Source organism: Sardina pilchardus, chromosome 22 (genome assembly GCF_963854185.1).
Source record: "Sardina pilchardus chromosome 22, fSarPil1.1, whole genome shotgun sequence".
NCBI classification, from domain to species: Eukaryota; Metazoa; Chordata; class Actinopteri; order Clupeiformes; family Clupeidae; genus Sardina; species Sardina pilchardus.
In genome coordinates this window covers 28,222,916-28,237,231 of record NC_085015.1, presented here as the reverse complement: position 1 = coordinate 28,237,231, position 14,316 = coordinate 28,222,916, and the positions used below count along the sequence as shown (strand labels likewise).

Below are 14,316 nucleotides of genomic sequence, written 5' to 3'. Positions count from 1 at the left end.
AGATTGGAGATGTGCTGTGAATTAGAATGAGGAGGTAAATCGACATGTTGGGAGACAATTGGCTGAAAACAGGGCAGAAACAGCGGGGCGTTCTCAATTTGCCGTGTTAATGAAGGACCATATTTCATTTCTTTGTGCATGGCTAAGGGTTGAAGTATGCTAATATGCTGTTTTCCACTGAGGTCAGCAGGACTGCTTAGAAAGTTCCAATCAACTGCAATGAAGTTCTCAACTAATTATGCCCTCAGTGCCTTCTAACCATCCCAGCTCCCCCACGCAGTTCCTACATAATAGTATACTGTAGATATTCAAATTCTAGTAGGCATCTTAGCTGCTTTAATATATACTCCACACATACTCCTACACATAACACTCATAATATATACTCTAACACATACCATTGTGAATGTTCAAATTACATTAAATATTTGAAGGGGAGGAATTAGTAGTATATTTGGCCACACTATGTTGCATAGGACATAAAACTGATGAATCTCAGTAAAACTCATGAATCTGATCCTCAACAGACACAATCACCACATTCTCGTTTCTTGGTGTTTTGAGCCCCCAACGTTGTCTTCAAGGCAGCACTGCCTGGAAGGCGCTAGGGTTAGGCATGGCTTAAGGTCTGTCTTCTCTCTCCTATACGACTGCTCTTTCTCTAATGAGACCAATTTACGCTTCCTACAGTCAGAGAGAAGGTCAGGCATTTCGAATTTCTCAGACATGTGAAAACAGCCTGTTAGCCCCAATTAGCCCTGTCCACTACCTAAAAAAAACACTTTGGAGACTAATAAGGGAATATTTGCAACTGTGGCACAAGAATTTCACTACACTGCAAAGTATAAGTGACAATAAAAAAACTTGAACTTGAACTTGAACTTGAGTACTTGAAAAGGTATAACGATGCTCCAACCTCCCCATCCAAACATCTACCACTCACTCAAACGAGAGGTGAAGCAGCTAGCAGCTAGGAGCAGAGGCTGCCTGGGAGTTGGGGATGATCTCACCTGAGCACGCCCCTTGCTAACGCAGCTAGCTGATCACACTAAGGAGATCAAGGCCACACTACTTTGGGCCCAGGCGGCTGATATACCCAAGAGATACCCAAGGTCAACGTCATGGCCAGATCGATAACTCTTTAGCGCACAACAGGATAGGACCAGAATTCCACTCACGGCCGTTACATGTTCCCAGGGACACACGATAATAAAATGTCAATGACTCATTTTGATAATCTGTCCTTTAGATAAAGCCTCAGACTGGAATCAAATAATGGATTAAAAGAGACGGTGAAAACTTCTGTAGGTCATACAGCACAACAGATAAAAACACAACAGTGGAAACCGCCAAGAGAATGGCCATCAAGACAAATGAGCAGGTGAAATAGACAGGGTCAACAACTCTGACATTGATTACTGGGACATTTTCACATGAAAATGGAAGTAATATCATCTTGCCAGTTAAATTGTGTAAAAATGACAAACCCCCCCCCCCCCCCCTGAATTCAAAACAGCATATTATCGACGAGCATGATGTGTAAGAGCCATGAAATCTCAAGATAAGGCTTGAAAGCACCACATTCCACTCCTCCACACAGCAGGAGGGATCTCAGACTCAGAGTGAGGAGTCTGGAGAGATGGGAGTCTGCGCTCGGTCCCAGAGGATGCTGAGTAGAAGCAGTGCACCAGGCACAGCAGCCTGAACACTAAATTCACAGGCAAGGCCAATGCTCCATCCATCATGACAGAGCCTCCCAAAATTGCCTCTCCAGTATTACTGTTCACTTGGGAAACTAGAGGCAGAGTAAAAAAAGCTCTTTGTGCAAAGGCAAGCCTGCAGACACACGTTCTTCGGGTCCAGTCACAGCGCTATGTCATTATGGTGCTGAAGAGACAAAGAGGAAATCGTGTGGAGCCATTGGGTTCCAGCTAAAGCGTTATCAAAAATGTTATCTAAACGCTGCTGTATGACTGCCTGACAAAGGAAACCTGCTGATTAGCTTTGCTCGTTGTGCGGGTAGTGATTGTGTCCAAGAACAAAAGAACGTCTGATGTGCTAAATAGAGCATGTGGAGAAAGGTTCAGTGATGGGAATGCCAAGTAAATAACCTATGAAGTCAGCATGGAAATCATCACTTCACAGCCTCTAGACTAATTCCCATTGAAACAGACTGCTGTTGGCCCATGGCCTTTATTGTGTTCCTGGGGTCTGTCTACAAACATTATCAAAACCTGAGGATAACATTCCATCACTCGGATGCACAATCGGATGCACAATTCCCTGTCTAGGTTCTCCGTGCTGCACACGGACGGACGCATGTGCAAACGAGCACAGTAAAGACTGCACGCCCGCCTCCAGCACGCTCTCTGAGGACTCTCCAAACCAGGTCAGTTGCTCTCCATAAAACGGCAAATAACAACGTTTCTCACGTTATGCAATATCCCAGAGCCAAGTTGAAGGAGAATTCACAGAGCTAAGCCTGACAGAAGTAGAACGGTATATTTAAAGAAAAAAAAAAGTACTGTTTGATTATCTGAAAGAGCAACACACGCATTTAGCTATAGAAACACTACATGCTGTAAATTGAACATATGGACCCATTGAGCATGATGTCTGATGCTCATATGGAGACTCTGTAACTCATCCATTAGTTGTGAATGGTGCTGATGAGAGCATATGGTGTGTTGCGCAGGTGAGGCGGAGGTGACACCTACCAGGCGGCGGATCTCCTTCTCGCACTCCCTCTTGATGCGGTTGATCTCCTCCTGGTGGAGGTGGTAGACGCTGCGGATCTCGGCCGCCTTGGTCTTGTCGGCATGCAGGGCGGTGCTGAGCGCCTCCTCCATCTGCCGCTTGGCGCCCTTCAGCTCCACGATCTCCTGCTGCAGGCGTCCGCGCTCGCCCTCGAAGCCGCGCCGCGCCTCCTCGCGCACCTCGGCCGCCAGCGCCGAGCGGAGCTTGTCGGCGGGGCCGTCGCGCAGCGCCGCCACCAGGCCCTGGAGCCGCTGGATCTCGCCGTCCTTGATCTTGATGACGCGCACCAGCTCCTGCTCGTGCTGGCGCAGCAGCGTCTCGCGCACGCCGTGCAGCTCCTTGAGCTTCTCCTCGTGCAGCTTGGCCCGCAGCTCCGTCACCACCACCGTCGACTTGTTCTGCTCGTGCCGCACCTCCTGCGACTTCTCGCGCTCCAGCTTGCTCACCTGCAACAGACCAAAGAGAGAGAGAGGAGTCGGACGGACGATTCAGACCGCCACCGTGGCGTGAACGTTGCGTCTCTGTTGTGTGACTGTTGTGCAACGTTTCAGGTGACCTTCATATGAGAGACATTCATATCAGAAATGCAGGTTGCAGAAATGTCTCTGATGCACCACTGCTGTGGCCAGTCTGATTATATTAAAACATCTCCTCACTGTCTCTTTTGGCTGAAAACACTTCCAACACGTTTTCCTCTCGTGTGAAAAAGAGGCGCCTCATCTATCTTTAGCTGGTGCGTGTTTCCAGCACGGCTCGAGCCGCGTCTGAGATGTTGCGTGCAGGAAGTCGGCTGGCTCTAACATGGGCGCTGAAGCGAAAACGCACAGGTAACGCAGCTGCCACGCACTCACAACGCAACCAGTGTGAATCGAGTGTTAGTCCTTTAGAGGGCATGAAATTGCATTTGTCTGATATGTGGAAACTGACAGCTGCGTAGTAAATCCAGCTCTGCATGTCAAAAAGATGTCATACAACATTTAAAGACGCTATTAAACGCAATCCATTCTTTTTTCCAAACACTTTGGGTTTAGAAAAGAGTTATTACAAAGAATGATTCGATTTATGAAGTAAACAGGCACTGCATGATGAAATGCATCCAAGCAAAACTAAAAATTGAGATTTAAGTATATTTTTTTATGAACAACATTGGTTTTGTTTGTACAGTCTACTGTAAGTGGGTGCACAATGACAGCTATTTATAGTCTATTAGTGTGTCAGGGCGCGACCTCGCTGGGTTTATTTGAGGTCGCACTCCCCTGCTCTGTCCCAGTTTAACAGAGAGTGACACACAGCGCCTGCAGCAGCCACAGCACACACAGGCACTGGGCAGGGGGGCGGGGGGAGGGGGGAGGGAGGCGCTCTTAACTGTGTGCCTCTGCATTGCCCCAAACAAAAGTCTGTATGTATGTGCCAGCCTCTGGTGTGGGTACGGAGGTGGAGTGTGTGTGTGTGTGTGTGTGTGGAAGGGGGGGGGTCACATCTAAAATTATCTCTGATGAAAAGTGCACTCCCTCACTCTCCCTCTCTCCCTCGCCCTCCTTTAGGGTCAGTGTTCCACTGCGCTGCTCTAGCGCAGTCTGCAGCACCACACTACAGCATGACTGTGCAGAATGTTCCGGCAAGAGACGAGCATCAGCCAGGAGTACAGCCGTGTGATCCTGCTCTACCTCTCCAGACACACGCCGGGGCTGCATGATCAGCACGGGAGGCTCGTGCAGACTGTTGGCAGCGCATAGCAGATGGTGACTATGCCTGGGAGAGACGCAGAAGCACCTCAACCCTGACTAACTAGTCGTATAGATGAGAAGTGGGTCAGGAGACCGGACAGCCATGATCATGAGGCGTGAATGAAAACAAACACAGTGTGGAAACAGAGAGAAGTAGTCATATTTGGAGCAGGATGAAGTGGCTGTGGGGGGAGACTCAGGTTGCCCAGAGAGAGAGAGAGAGGGAGAGAGAGAGAGAGAGATGGAGAGAGAGAGAGAGAGAGAGAGAGATGGAGAGAGAGAGAGAGAGAGCCAAGCCAGAGGCCAAAGGCTTCCCATGAGCCTCCTGGAGTGACCCATTCATCCGTTACATTAATTAAGGCCGGCAGTATGACACACACACACACACACACACACACACACACACACACGCTCACACACTCACACACATACATACAGTCACACAGTATACACACAGTCACACAGTACAAACACACACACACACACACACACACACACACACACACACACACACACACACACACACACACACACACACAGTCAGAAGAACCACACACATGTCTGAGGGTATGAAATTGCATTTGAATGAAATGTGGAAGCTGATAACTGTGTAATAAATCCAGCTCTGCATGTCAGAAAGATGTCACATAACATTTAAAGACGTTATTAAATGTAATCCATTCTTTTTTTCAAAACACTTTTGGCTTAGATACTGGGAGAAAAACTAATAGAAAAAAATGTCTGCCCAATATACTCAAATTTAATTTAATTAAAACATGTTAGTTAAATTGTTTTTAAATCATACACAGCATAATAAGTCTCTCATTAAAACTGGAGCAAGCTGTACTGGTTCACTTCTGAGTCAACATATAAACAGAGGTGGTGGGGCCATGACAACCAAGCAGGAAGCAGGAAGCAGTGTCTGGATCCCCCGCTGAACTGATTAGGACCACTGAGGCCAGACTGTGCTCATCGTTTACTGGTGAGCTCATATTGGTCTGTGTCTGTAGCTATTACCAAGCTCCTGTTAGATGTAAACATTCACAGAGTTACCTTGGTGAATGCAGCATAGTTACATAGTTACAGAGCCGTCCATTCTAAGAATGTGGGGAAACTATGAAATGAAATTGTATTCATAATGAATAGGCAGCCACCATATGGGCCAAAGTGACCAGTGTCCTTGTGGAGGATGGCACAGAGTTCATTAAGCCCAGGCACACATGACGCGTGAGCATTGTCCATTCAGGCTGCACAACGGCACGTGGAACGTGGAGACACCGTGCGCTGGCTGTTGACAGCAGCCTGTGTGTCACAAAAGCGCCATTCACTCACACACCCTCCCCTTCGCCAAAGCACTCGATGAACATCTGTAGACTCCCAGCATGCACCAGGCCCCGCTCCCCTCCCCCTCCCAGGCCCCAGCTCAGTCCAGCATCACGCTTCGTTTATCACAGCAGAGCCACAATGAACATGAGCAGCCCTTACATTCACCTACACAGGTGCCCCCTCACATGGGCTTAGTGCCCCCCCACCATCTTGATATAAAAGCAGGCAAAGTTGGGAACATAATTCACCCCTCTCCCCAAAAAGGCTTCTTTTTTGACAGCGAGGCCAGCCAGTGGGTGAGGTCTTATTTATTCTAATGCAAGCAGCTCTTTCTCATCTGCCATGCTCTCTTTGCTCTCCTCCGCATGGGCGAGCACACTGTGCCGTGACGCCCCCAAACTCGCCACCACAAGGCGGATATCTGGAGATGAAAGGAGGAGACAACGCTCGCTTCTGTGAGCGATAAATGCTAATGCGCTCATTAGGACGGGGAGGCAAAGCGACCGGCGCGTGGGTCAGTCCGTTAGAATAAAGCTCTCCAATTACTCGCCGAACGTGCCCCGGCAGAGAGGGGCATTATTCCAGATCATTTCCCCTTCACCATCAAAGACGGAGTCACCTTGCCGCACACAGCTTAGGGCTAGACCTCCGTGATAACACAGGCAACCGCAGGAAACATGAATCCGTGGCTGCACGGAGATTGCGATAAGATTCATGCACCCATTTTAAAAACACATGAGGGAGTCTTGGCCAGAGAGCTACAGGAGAGTGTGTATTAGGTGTTCTTTCGCTGTGATATGGGGAGATTACGTCTCACCCACTGTAATGGTGCTCAGCGCCGCTGGATTGGCCCCGTGCTATCGATCTGGGTCAGGTGCAGTAGGCTGCTACAGAGAGGCCGTGGGAGTGGACTCAGAGAGAGGTCTTCCAGCAGCCCATTCTCACTACACCACACATGCACACACATCCACTATCACTCTTTTCCTGTCTTCCTGTCTTTTTGACTCCTATTGATGTTGTATTCTCCCATGGCGACGGCTAGTTTATGAATCAAACAGAGATTCTTTCTCCTGCATCTTACATACATTTGGTGCAGGACATTCTATGAGCTTAAGATAAGACTGAAGAATTAGATATCATTCCACACTTACAGTATGTACTTTCAAGAGCATAGTTGAAATAAGACCTGCGTGTCTGAAGAAAGCATGTCCCTAGATGCATCTGCCATGGGAAGGCCTCCTAGATGCCCAATCACACCAAGACAGACAGCTGATTGGAGCATCTCTTGCTCTACTGTAGCTCTTCAGCCCCTGAGGACTCTCTCGGGAGACCCCTCACTCAGATGTGGCACTAATATGGCCAGCCAAATCATTAACCCTATTTCTTCCTTGTCATCTGCTACCTTCCTGTCAGATGGGCGTGGCTGGCTCTGAACCATGGCTCTGAACCAAGCCATGACATGGGAATTACCCTGACAGAAACATCTATATGCAATCCACTCTGAGGTAACAAGCTGCTGGCAAATCACTCACTGGACGTCAGTGACCACTGAGTGGACGAGCTCATTACCATGAGACGGCTCTATATGGACCAGTGTCAGCGCTGGTTAATGGGGTTAACCGTAAATGAGAAACATCAACAATTAAGCCACTGTAACCTGTTGCCCCCTCAGCCCACTGACGATAATAACGATCTCTCTGACCCAAACGGCCATAGAAATGCATTCCATCTCAATGCACTGAACTGTCAGTAAATAGCTCACCGTGCTGAATCACTGGGGGTTATATTTTCAAGGATAAAAATATACCAGCTCTATGAATCTGATCTGTTTTTTTTATATCGTAATAAGGCAGCTCACGGATCTACATGGGTTCAATCTCTAGTGAGTTTGTGGAGTAGCATTGGAGCATAATGAGAGAAGACTGTTTGGGCTTGTGTCTTGCTGTCTTAAAATAACCAAGTGGAACCAGTGGAGCTGCGTGTGAAGAGCTGTGTTGTGTGGTGTGCTGTGGTGATAGCTGTTGCTCTCTCACCTTGCTCTTCTCCTGCTGCAGCTCGATTTGGATGTCGGTCAGTTTGGCCCTCAGCTCTTCGTTGGCGGCCTGCAGAGCTGCCAGGGCGTCGGGCCGCTCTCCCTTGGACCGGCTCCCTGGCGCCTTCTTGGACATGGTGAGGTGAGGCGGCGATCCAGCAGCGATGCCCTCGGGCCCCAACCACCTCCCCACGGGGACCTGCGACGATTCAGGGGTCTCAGGATTCTCGGCCTCTCGGATCCTCAGCTACATTTTCTGGCCCACCTGGAGCCCAAAGACAGAGAGAAAGAGAGAGAGAGAGAGAGAGAGAGAGAGAGAGAGAGAGAGAGAGAGAGAGAGAGAGAGAGAGAGACAGAGAGAGAGAAAGACAGACAAAGTCAGAGAGGGAACTGGGGCCATTTTGGGACCAAAAAAAACAACTTGATGTCTGTCACTCTTACTCAAAGTCCACACTGGCAGAGAGGTGTGTGTGTGTGTGTGTGTGTGCGTGTGTGTGTGTGTGTGTGTGTGTGTGTGTGTGTGTGTGTGTGTGTGTGTGTGTGTGTGTGTGTGTGTGTGTGTGTGTGTGTAGGTGTCAGAGAGAGGCAAGTGAGAGCTGAGAAAGCCCTAAGCTACCACTAACCTGCAGTGACACCATGTTCCTTCAGCACTGAGCTATAGACAGACACAACACCATGATGAAGATGCTGAACACATCCTCTCTTGTGATGTGGCCCACACAGCATCACATTACCATCACATTAGCATCATGGACAGTTAGCACCGCTAGTCCTCATAACACGCAGGCTTCACACCTTAGATCAATTTCCTCCAATCAGAATACAGCTCCAGGGGAGCACCTGTGCCGATAACAACGCTTCCAGTATGGTTTGACTGTAAACACATTGATAAAGCTGGTTTGTGGTTCAGCCTGAGCTACATTCCCTCACTCTGCCGTACTATCATTTAATTGCTATGTGAGATTGTGCTGCTGAAAGGCAAATGAAACACATGCATTTTCTGTTGCAGGAGAAAGGGCGAAATGAAACACTGCGAGACACATTTGTCAGCTACAAGCCTCTCACACAGAAGCGCCCTGTCTGAATATAAACCAAGCAATGCCAGACACCACCGAACAAGCCCACATTGTCTTTGGAGGAGATACGCCAACTTGACTTTTTAAAAGAGTGATAGTGCAGGGCACGTCGTTGATGATAACAAGATGGGACTAGTGCTATGACAGACAGGAGACACGCCATTTTGATCATTTTGATATCATGTTTTCATAACTACAGGTACAGACAAAAAGGGATCGACAGACATATATGCAACTCTTCAATTTATACTTGCAGTTGTAAACTTGGATTTCTCAGCTCACAAACATGACCCACCCAGACTTTTTCACAGATCAATCAGACAGACAGACAGAACGAGAAACAGACAGACAGACAGACATACAGGGAAACTGACAGGAAGAGAAAGGGACAAGGGTAGTGAAAGGAATGAGGGGGGAGAGCAAGACTGGTTAAAAACAGAGTTGCTAAGACACAGCAAGAGAGAATGAGAGATGACGTTGAGAGAGGCAGAAAAGGGTTAACGAACAAGTTGGCAAGGCCTGACTGACCACAGCTTGATTTACAATGGCGTTCATTCTTGAATGTCCAGCTTACGACTGTTTGATAAACTATGCATGGCCGTCTGACATTTTATAAACCAATCTATTCTAGTACACTTGCCATAATTGATCATTTTGCCTGGGCTATAATTTGCATGGCACATATGTGACTCCATCCATCAAAACAGAACAGGAATTCCCTGCTGTTCAATAGCTCAAAGTTCAAATCATACTGTAATTGATCGAAATGGATGCACACAATGACTCAGGATCAGATGTTATCACACTTAGAAAAACAACACAACATAAACACTATCCTAAAAAGGATCAGGGTGTTCCAGAGCTCCACAATAGGTTATACAAAAGCACACCTTCATAGAGAGATTGCGCTTTCACCTTTTGAAGTGTGTGGCAAGTTCCAATCTATTACTCCAACACACACACATACACACACACTCTCTCTCTCTCTCTCTCCCTCTCTCTGTCTCTCTCTCCTCCTCTGCCTTGCCGGTGAGGCTGCAATTTGGTTCCCCATACCAGATGTGACTCGTCTCTTTCAGACCCTGACCCCTGACAATGCGGGGATAAAAGCACAGGACGTGAGCTGCATGTTAACAACACCAGACCAACAGCCAGCACCCCCTGCCCACAGCACCAGAGCCCAGTGCGACATGATGACCCAGAATGCTGGACTTCTCCAGTTCCATTCATCAAGCTTTTTTATGATATCTAATATGCCTTGATATAGTTGTGCTTTAGCCCCTAATGGACTAAAGATTGGCTGTAATATTGCATATTTTTGTATTCCTCAAAATCGCTATATGCCTGTGCATCTACACCATCCACTTCAAGCATCATTTTATGCATTACAGTGCACCTGATTCTCTTCGCCTACTCAAAATTTAATGGACATGAAAATTTCATACACCGTATATTGTAGCTCACACAAAAAGCGACCGAAAAACTAATATTCAGCATGGAATCAGCTTTCCATCAGTCTACGTTTGAAGTCCTAAAATGGCCCCATTTCACAATTAATTATGTATGTGTTATAGAAATAAGCAGTCTAAGCATTCTAAACTTGACAAACAAGTCACTTTATAAATCCTATGCTGGAGACAAGCTTGTGAAGAGGGCACTTCCTGCTGTGGCCCATTTAACATGAGGTGGAAATCCTTATGGCAGCTCAGAGGCAGTTAAAGCAGTTTTCATTCCAAGAGCATATTTCCGATGATTTCCCTCTGACGTGCCGCTGTCTACTTCCCTTCTCTAGCGATGGAAACTGATTCTGGATCTAAGAAACCAGTAAATGCACACTGCATCTGAACAAGTCACAAACTGAAATCAATTCTCTCTGGCATGAAGTGCTTATCAAGTCTATCAGCAAGCTTTGGGATGTCATTCTTCAAAAGACTAGAGCTCCTAGACAACTTCTGAGAGTGCCTCACGTGATGGAGAAGTCTCTCGCTCTCCTTTACGTTCTAAGCAATAGTCCCAAACTCCGCTCAAGTCAGTCTTTTAAAACATCTCCAGCTAATTCCCATACTGGCCCATGATCTCTACCAGTCATAAGTAAAAGATGGCCCTTAGAGTAGCCACCATCTGGAAATGAAATCATTATACATTTCTGATAACATGAAGACTGGAGATATGTATCCCAATTTAATTCCTGCAAAACACGAGGAATACGTTCAGTAACAGAAGGATGTGTCATTTATGGTAAGAGAATGTCTGTCTGTACTGATTAGTCAACAAAAGCTAATAAATTACAACAAGAAACAAGCAGACTATTGAAGGGAGAAATAAAACAAACGTAATAATTCCTTAACAAGCGAGCACCAGGCCAAGTAGAGGCTGTCATGTGTAGCAGGTAACATATGGCCTGGAGTCAGAGCAGAGTGCTGGTGGGAGTTCAGGAGTTCTCCCCTCCCTGTCATTTTCCTGCTGTCTTTGCTGGGCTCCGTCTTGCTCGACGCTAATCAGGCCTGCTACTCTGCCACTGTGCTCCAGTGGATGAGAGGTCAGCTCTAATGGGGGAGCAGGTTATTACACATCCTTCCACAGAGCACACTTCCCAAGGCTGGAAATAGCTCAGAGAATCATGTCTGCGAGAGGAGCCACTTCAACATCCAGGTTATTTCTTCGAGAGGATTGAGTTGAGTGTGCCAGGTTGTAAGATGGAGACAGGAGTGAGATATCATCAAGTTTCCATGCCACGAGTGTGCATGGAGTTCTCCTATGTGAAGATGCACTGCCTCACCTAACACTACACTGCCTTAGGTGATCCTATCTCAACTTCTTCACTTGGTGTTTCTCTTCAAAGAAATGAAGGAGATTCTATGGTGATCAGGAGATTTGCTTGGCTATGGAGCCTTTAGATTTGGGGCCTTTGTAAAAAAAAAGTATGTCTTAGCTACAGTTGTCCTTTTGGGGCCTACAGGCCATGGGATGGAGTTACTAATATGTGCAGCACACATAATTATACGGGGAAGGTCTGTTTTTAAATGGAATATTAGGACTACATTTGTGGACATGAAGCTTTAAAGCTTATTTTTGGGTTCAACTATTACTCAGCAATAAGCTTAAGATAAGCACTCGCTAAGGTCATCTTGAAATGAAACAGATTTTGTAGGATTTACATAATGACAAAATATTTAAAGTAAAGTACTAACCCAATGAGGTGAAAACACCGTGACAAGTCATCCTTCTTATTAGTGACTGTTACTAATACCCATGTGTTTTAGAACACATATGCAAGAGCAAGTGCACTGATCTGAGGGAAACATGTTAAATTCTAGAATGGTTGTGTATACTTACATACTAAGCCCTGCCATCAATAAAGTCTCCACCAAAACCTCACAACAGAATGGATTTTTAATCTGTTCCAGTAAAAGCTTGCCTCCCGGGAAGATTTTATAAAGACTCAACTCAACCTCCTCCAGTAAGCTAGAGATATTTGTTCTTGGATATTAACCCTGTTGTGCAGCTGTGTGGAGACATAGTTCCTGTAAGTTGACAGTCTTGTGGTGAACCGGTTGAACTCATCTTTTGATGAGCCCCTGAGGAACTTTTAGCACAGTCTAGTCTAATCATGAATATTTTACAGGAACTATACATTAAGACAAGTGGAATCTAATTACATCAGCAATGCCGATGTACACATTCAGAGTTCAAAGTTATCATGTGTTGTACCCATGCATGCCTGATCATAGGTTCAGTGTGAGGAAGTATTCACTTGAAATATTGCTCGAAAGAGTTAATACACATCACCAAAAGCCACATTTGACATCTTCCAGTAACATATGAGTGTCAGATATTAGCATTTAACAGAATATTATTTTTGCAAAGCCTTCTTGCTGCAATGTATACTGTGTCAGTATTCCTAATCTACACTAATACAGGCCATGCTAGTTATTACACCAGTATTGCTAGTTTGTGCAACCTAAGCAGTCTGTCAGATATAGACATAATCCTGCTTAGATGCACAGAGACATCTAGACACACATACACACAGGCACACACTGACACAAATACACACAGCAACCACCTAGTGCAGACTATGGTTGCATGCATCGCTTATTTAGAGCATGCCAGTTTCATTGAGTTATCAAGATCCATACATACAGAGAGAGAGAGAGAGAGTTTGTGTGTGAGGGAGAGAGAGAAGAGAGAGAGAGGAAGAGAGAGAAAGCGAGGGAGACCAACCTTAAAAGCATGATCCTAGATGCCGAGGGGAACGCTGACTGCTGGCTCTAGCCGGGGAGTTGCTCCAGGGATGTCGGAGGAAGCATTTTCGGCGAGCTGTGGCACATGCTCTGAAACGAGAAGGGAAGTGTTCTCATGCCTGCTCCACAGACAGCCGCTTCCCCACACGCCGCTCTCATCACTCACATCGCCCAGGCGGCAGGAAAAAATAACCACACAGAGAGGGGGATGAGGAGGAGGAGGAGGAAGAGGAAGAGGGAGAGGACGAAGAGAAACACGCCAAGCTGCTCGCAAAACCTGGTCTGAAATCCTTGGCAACAAAATCAACAGGGCTAGGGTAATGATTCATCCAAAATAGACAGAACACACACAAGCAGACATAGATGCATGGAGAGGATGTTAAAGCCAGAGTGGAATGTAGGGATAGAGGGGGCAGGCTCTCCGCAGCATTTTAAAACCATGCAGCGAGCAGGATTGTGCGCTTACCGTGAACACACCCCCCTCCCTGCAGAAGTGAAGAATCAAGCCGGCAAGGGAGAGGGAGAGAGGAAGGAGGAGGAAGAGGAGGAGGAGGAGGAGGAGGAGGAGGAGGAGGTGGGGAGTGTGTCGTGGCACGCACACATTCACACAGCACAAACACATATGCAGTCATACACACACACACACGCACACACACGCGCATGCACACACATGCACACACTCACATAGGCACACACGGATACTAGGCTGCACTGTGAGAGCTGGCTAAGGAGGATAGGGATGGGGGCTGGGATGAACTGACGACTTGAATCTTCATCTCTCTCTCTCTCGCTCTCTCTCCCTCCCTCCCTCTCTCTCTCTCTCTCTCTCCCTCTCTCTCTCCCTCTCTCTCTCTCTCTGTGCGCATACAGAGGGCGGATGGGTGGTACAGTCCACTGCCATCCTCCACCAGCCGGCGCTAGGCCACTGCGGCGACTCTGCAGAGCAGCCGGGCCAACACATGTGATCACGTCATCACCAGCAGGGGATCCACCCTGCATCAGCACCACAACCAAACACACACTCTCTCTCTCTCTCTCTCTCTCTCTCTCTCTCTCTCTCTCTCTCTCTCTCTCTCTCACACACACACACACACACACACAGAAGCACAAACACGGACAAAACACACATGCACCATACAAACAAGAAAAGACCT

The 14,316-nt window shown here is 47.1% G+C and overlaps 1 protein-coding gene across 5 annotated transcripts in view; it reads right to left on the bottom strand.

The window, feature by feature from the left end:
* jakmip3 (Janus kinase and microtubule interacting protein 3) overlaps positions 1 to 14,316 on the bottom strand; it is a 35,414-nt gene that overhangs the window by 20,855 nt on the left and 243 nt on the right. For all 5 annotated transcript variants that reach the window (XM_062526766.1, XM_062526768.1, XM_062526767.1 and 2 more), the window contains exons 2-4: positions 13,143 to 13,252; positions 7,844 to 8,107; positions 2,718 to 3,203 (exon numbers count right to left, since the gene is read on the bottom strand). In XM_062526766.1, coding sequence (XP_062382750.1) covers positions 2,718 to 3,203; positions 7,844 to 7,978 — 621 coding nt within the window. In that variant the 5' untranslated portion in view covers positions 7,979 to 8,107; positions 13,143 to 13,252. The remainder of the gene's footprint in view (positions 1 to 2,717; positions 3,204 to 7,843; positions 8,108 to 13,142; positions 13,253 to 14,316) is intronic.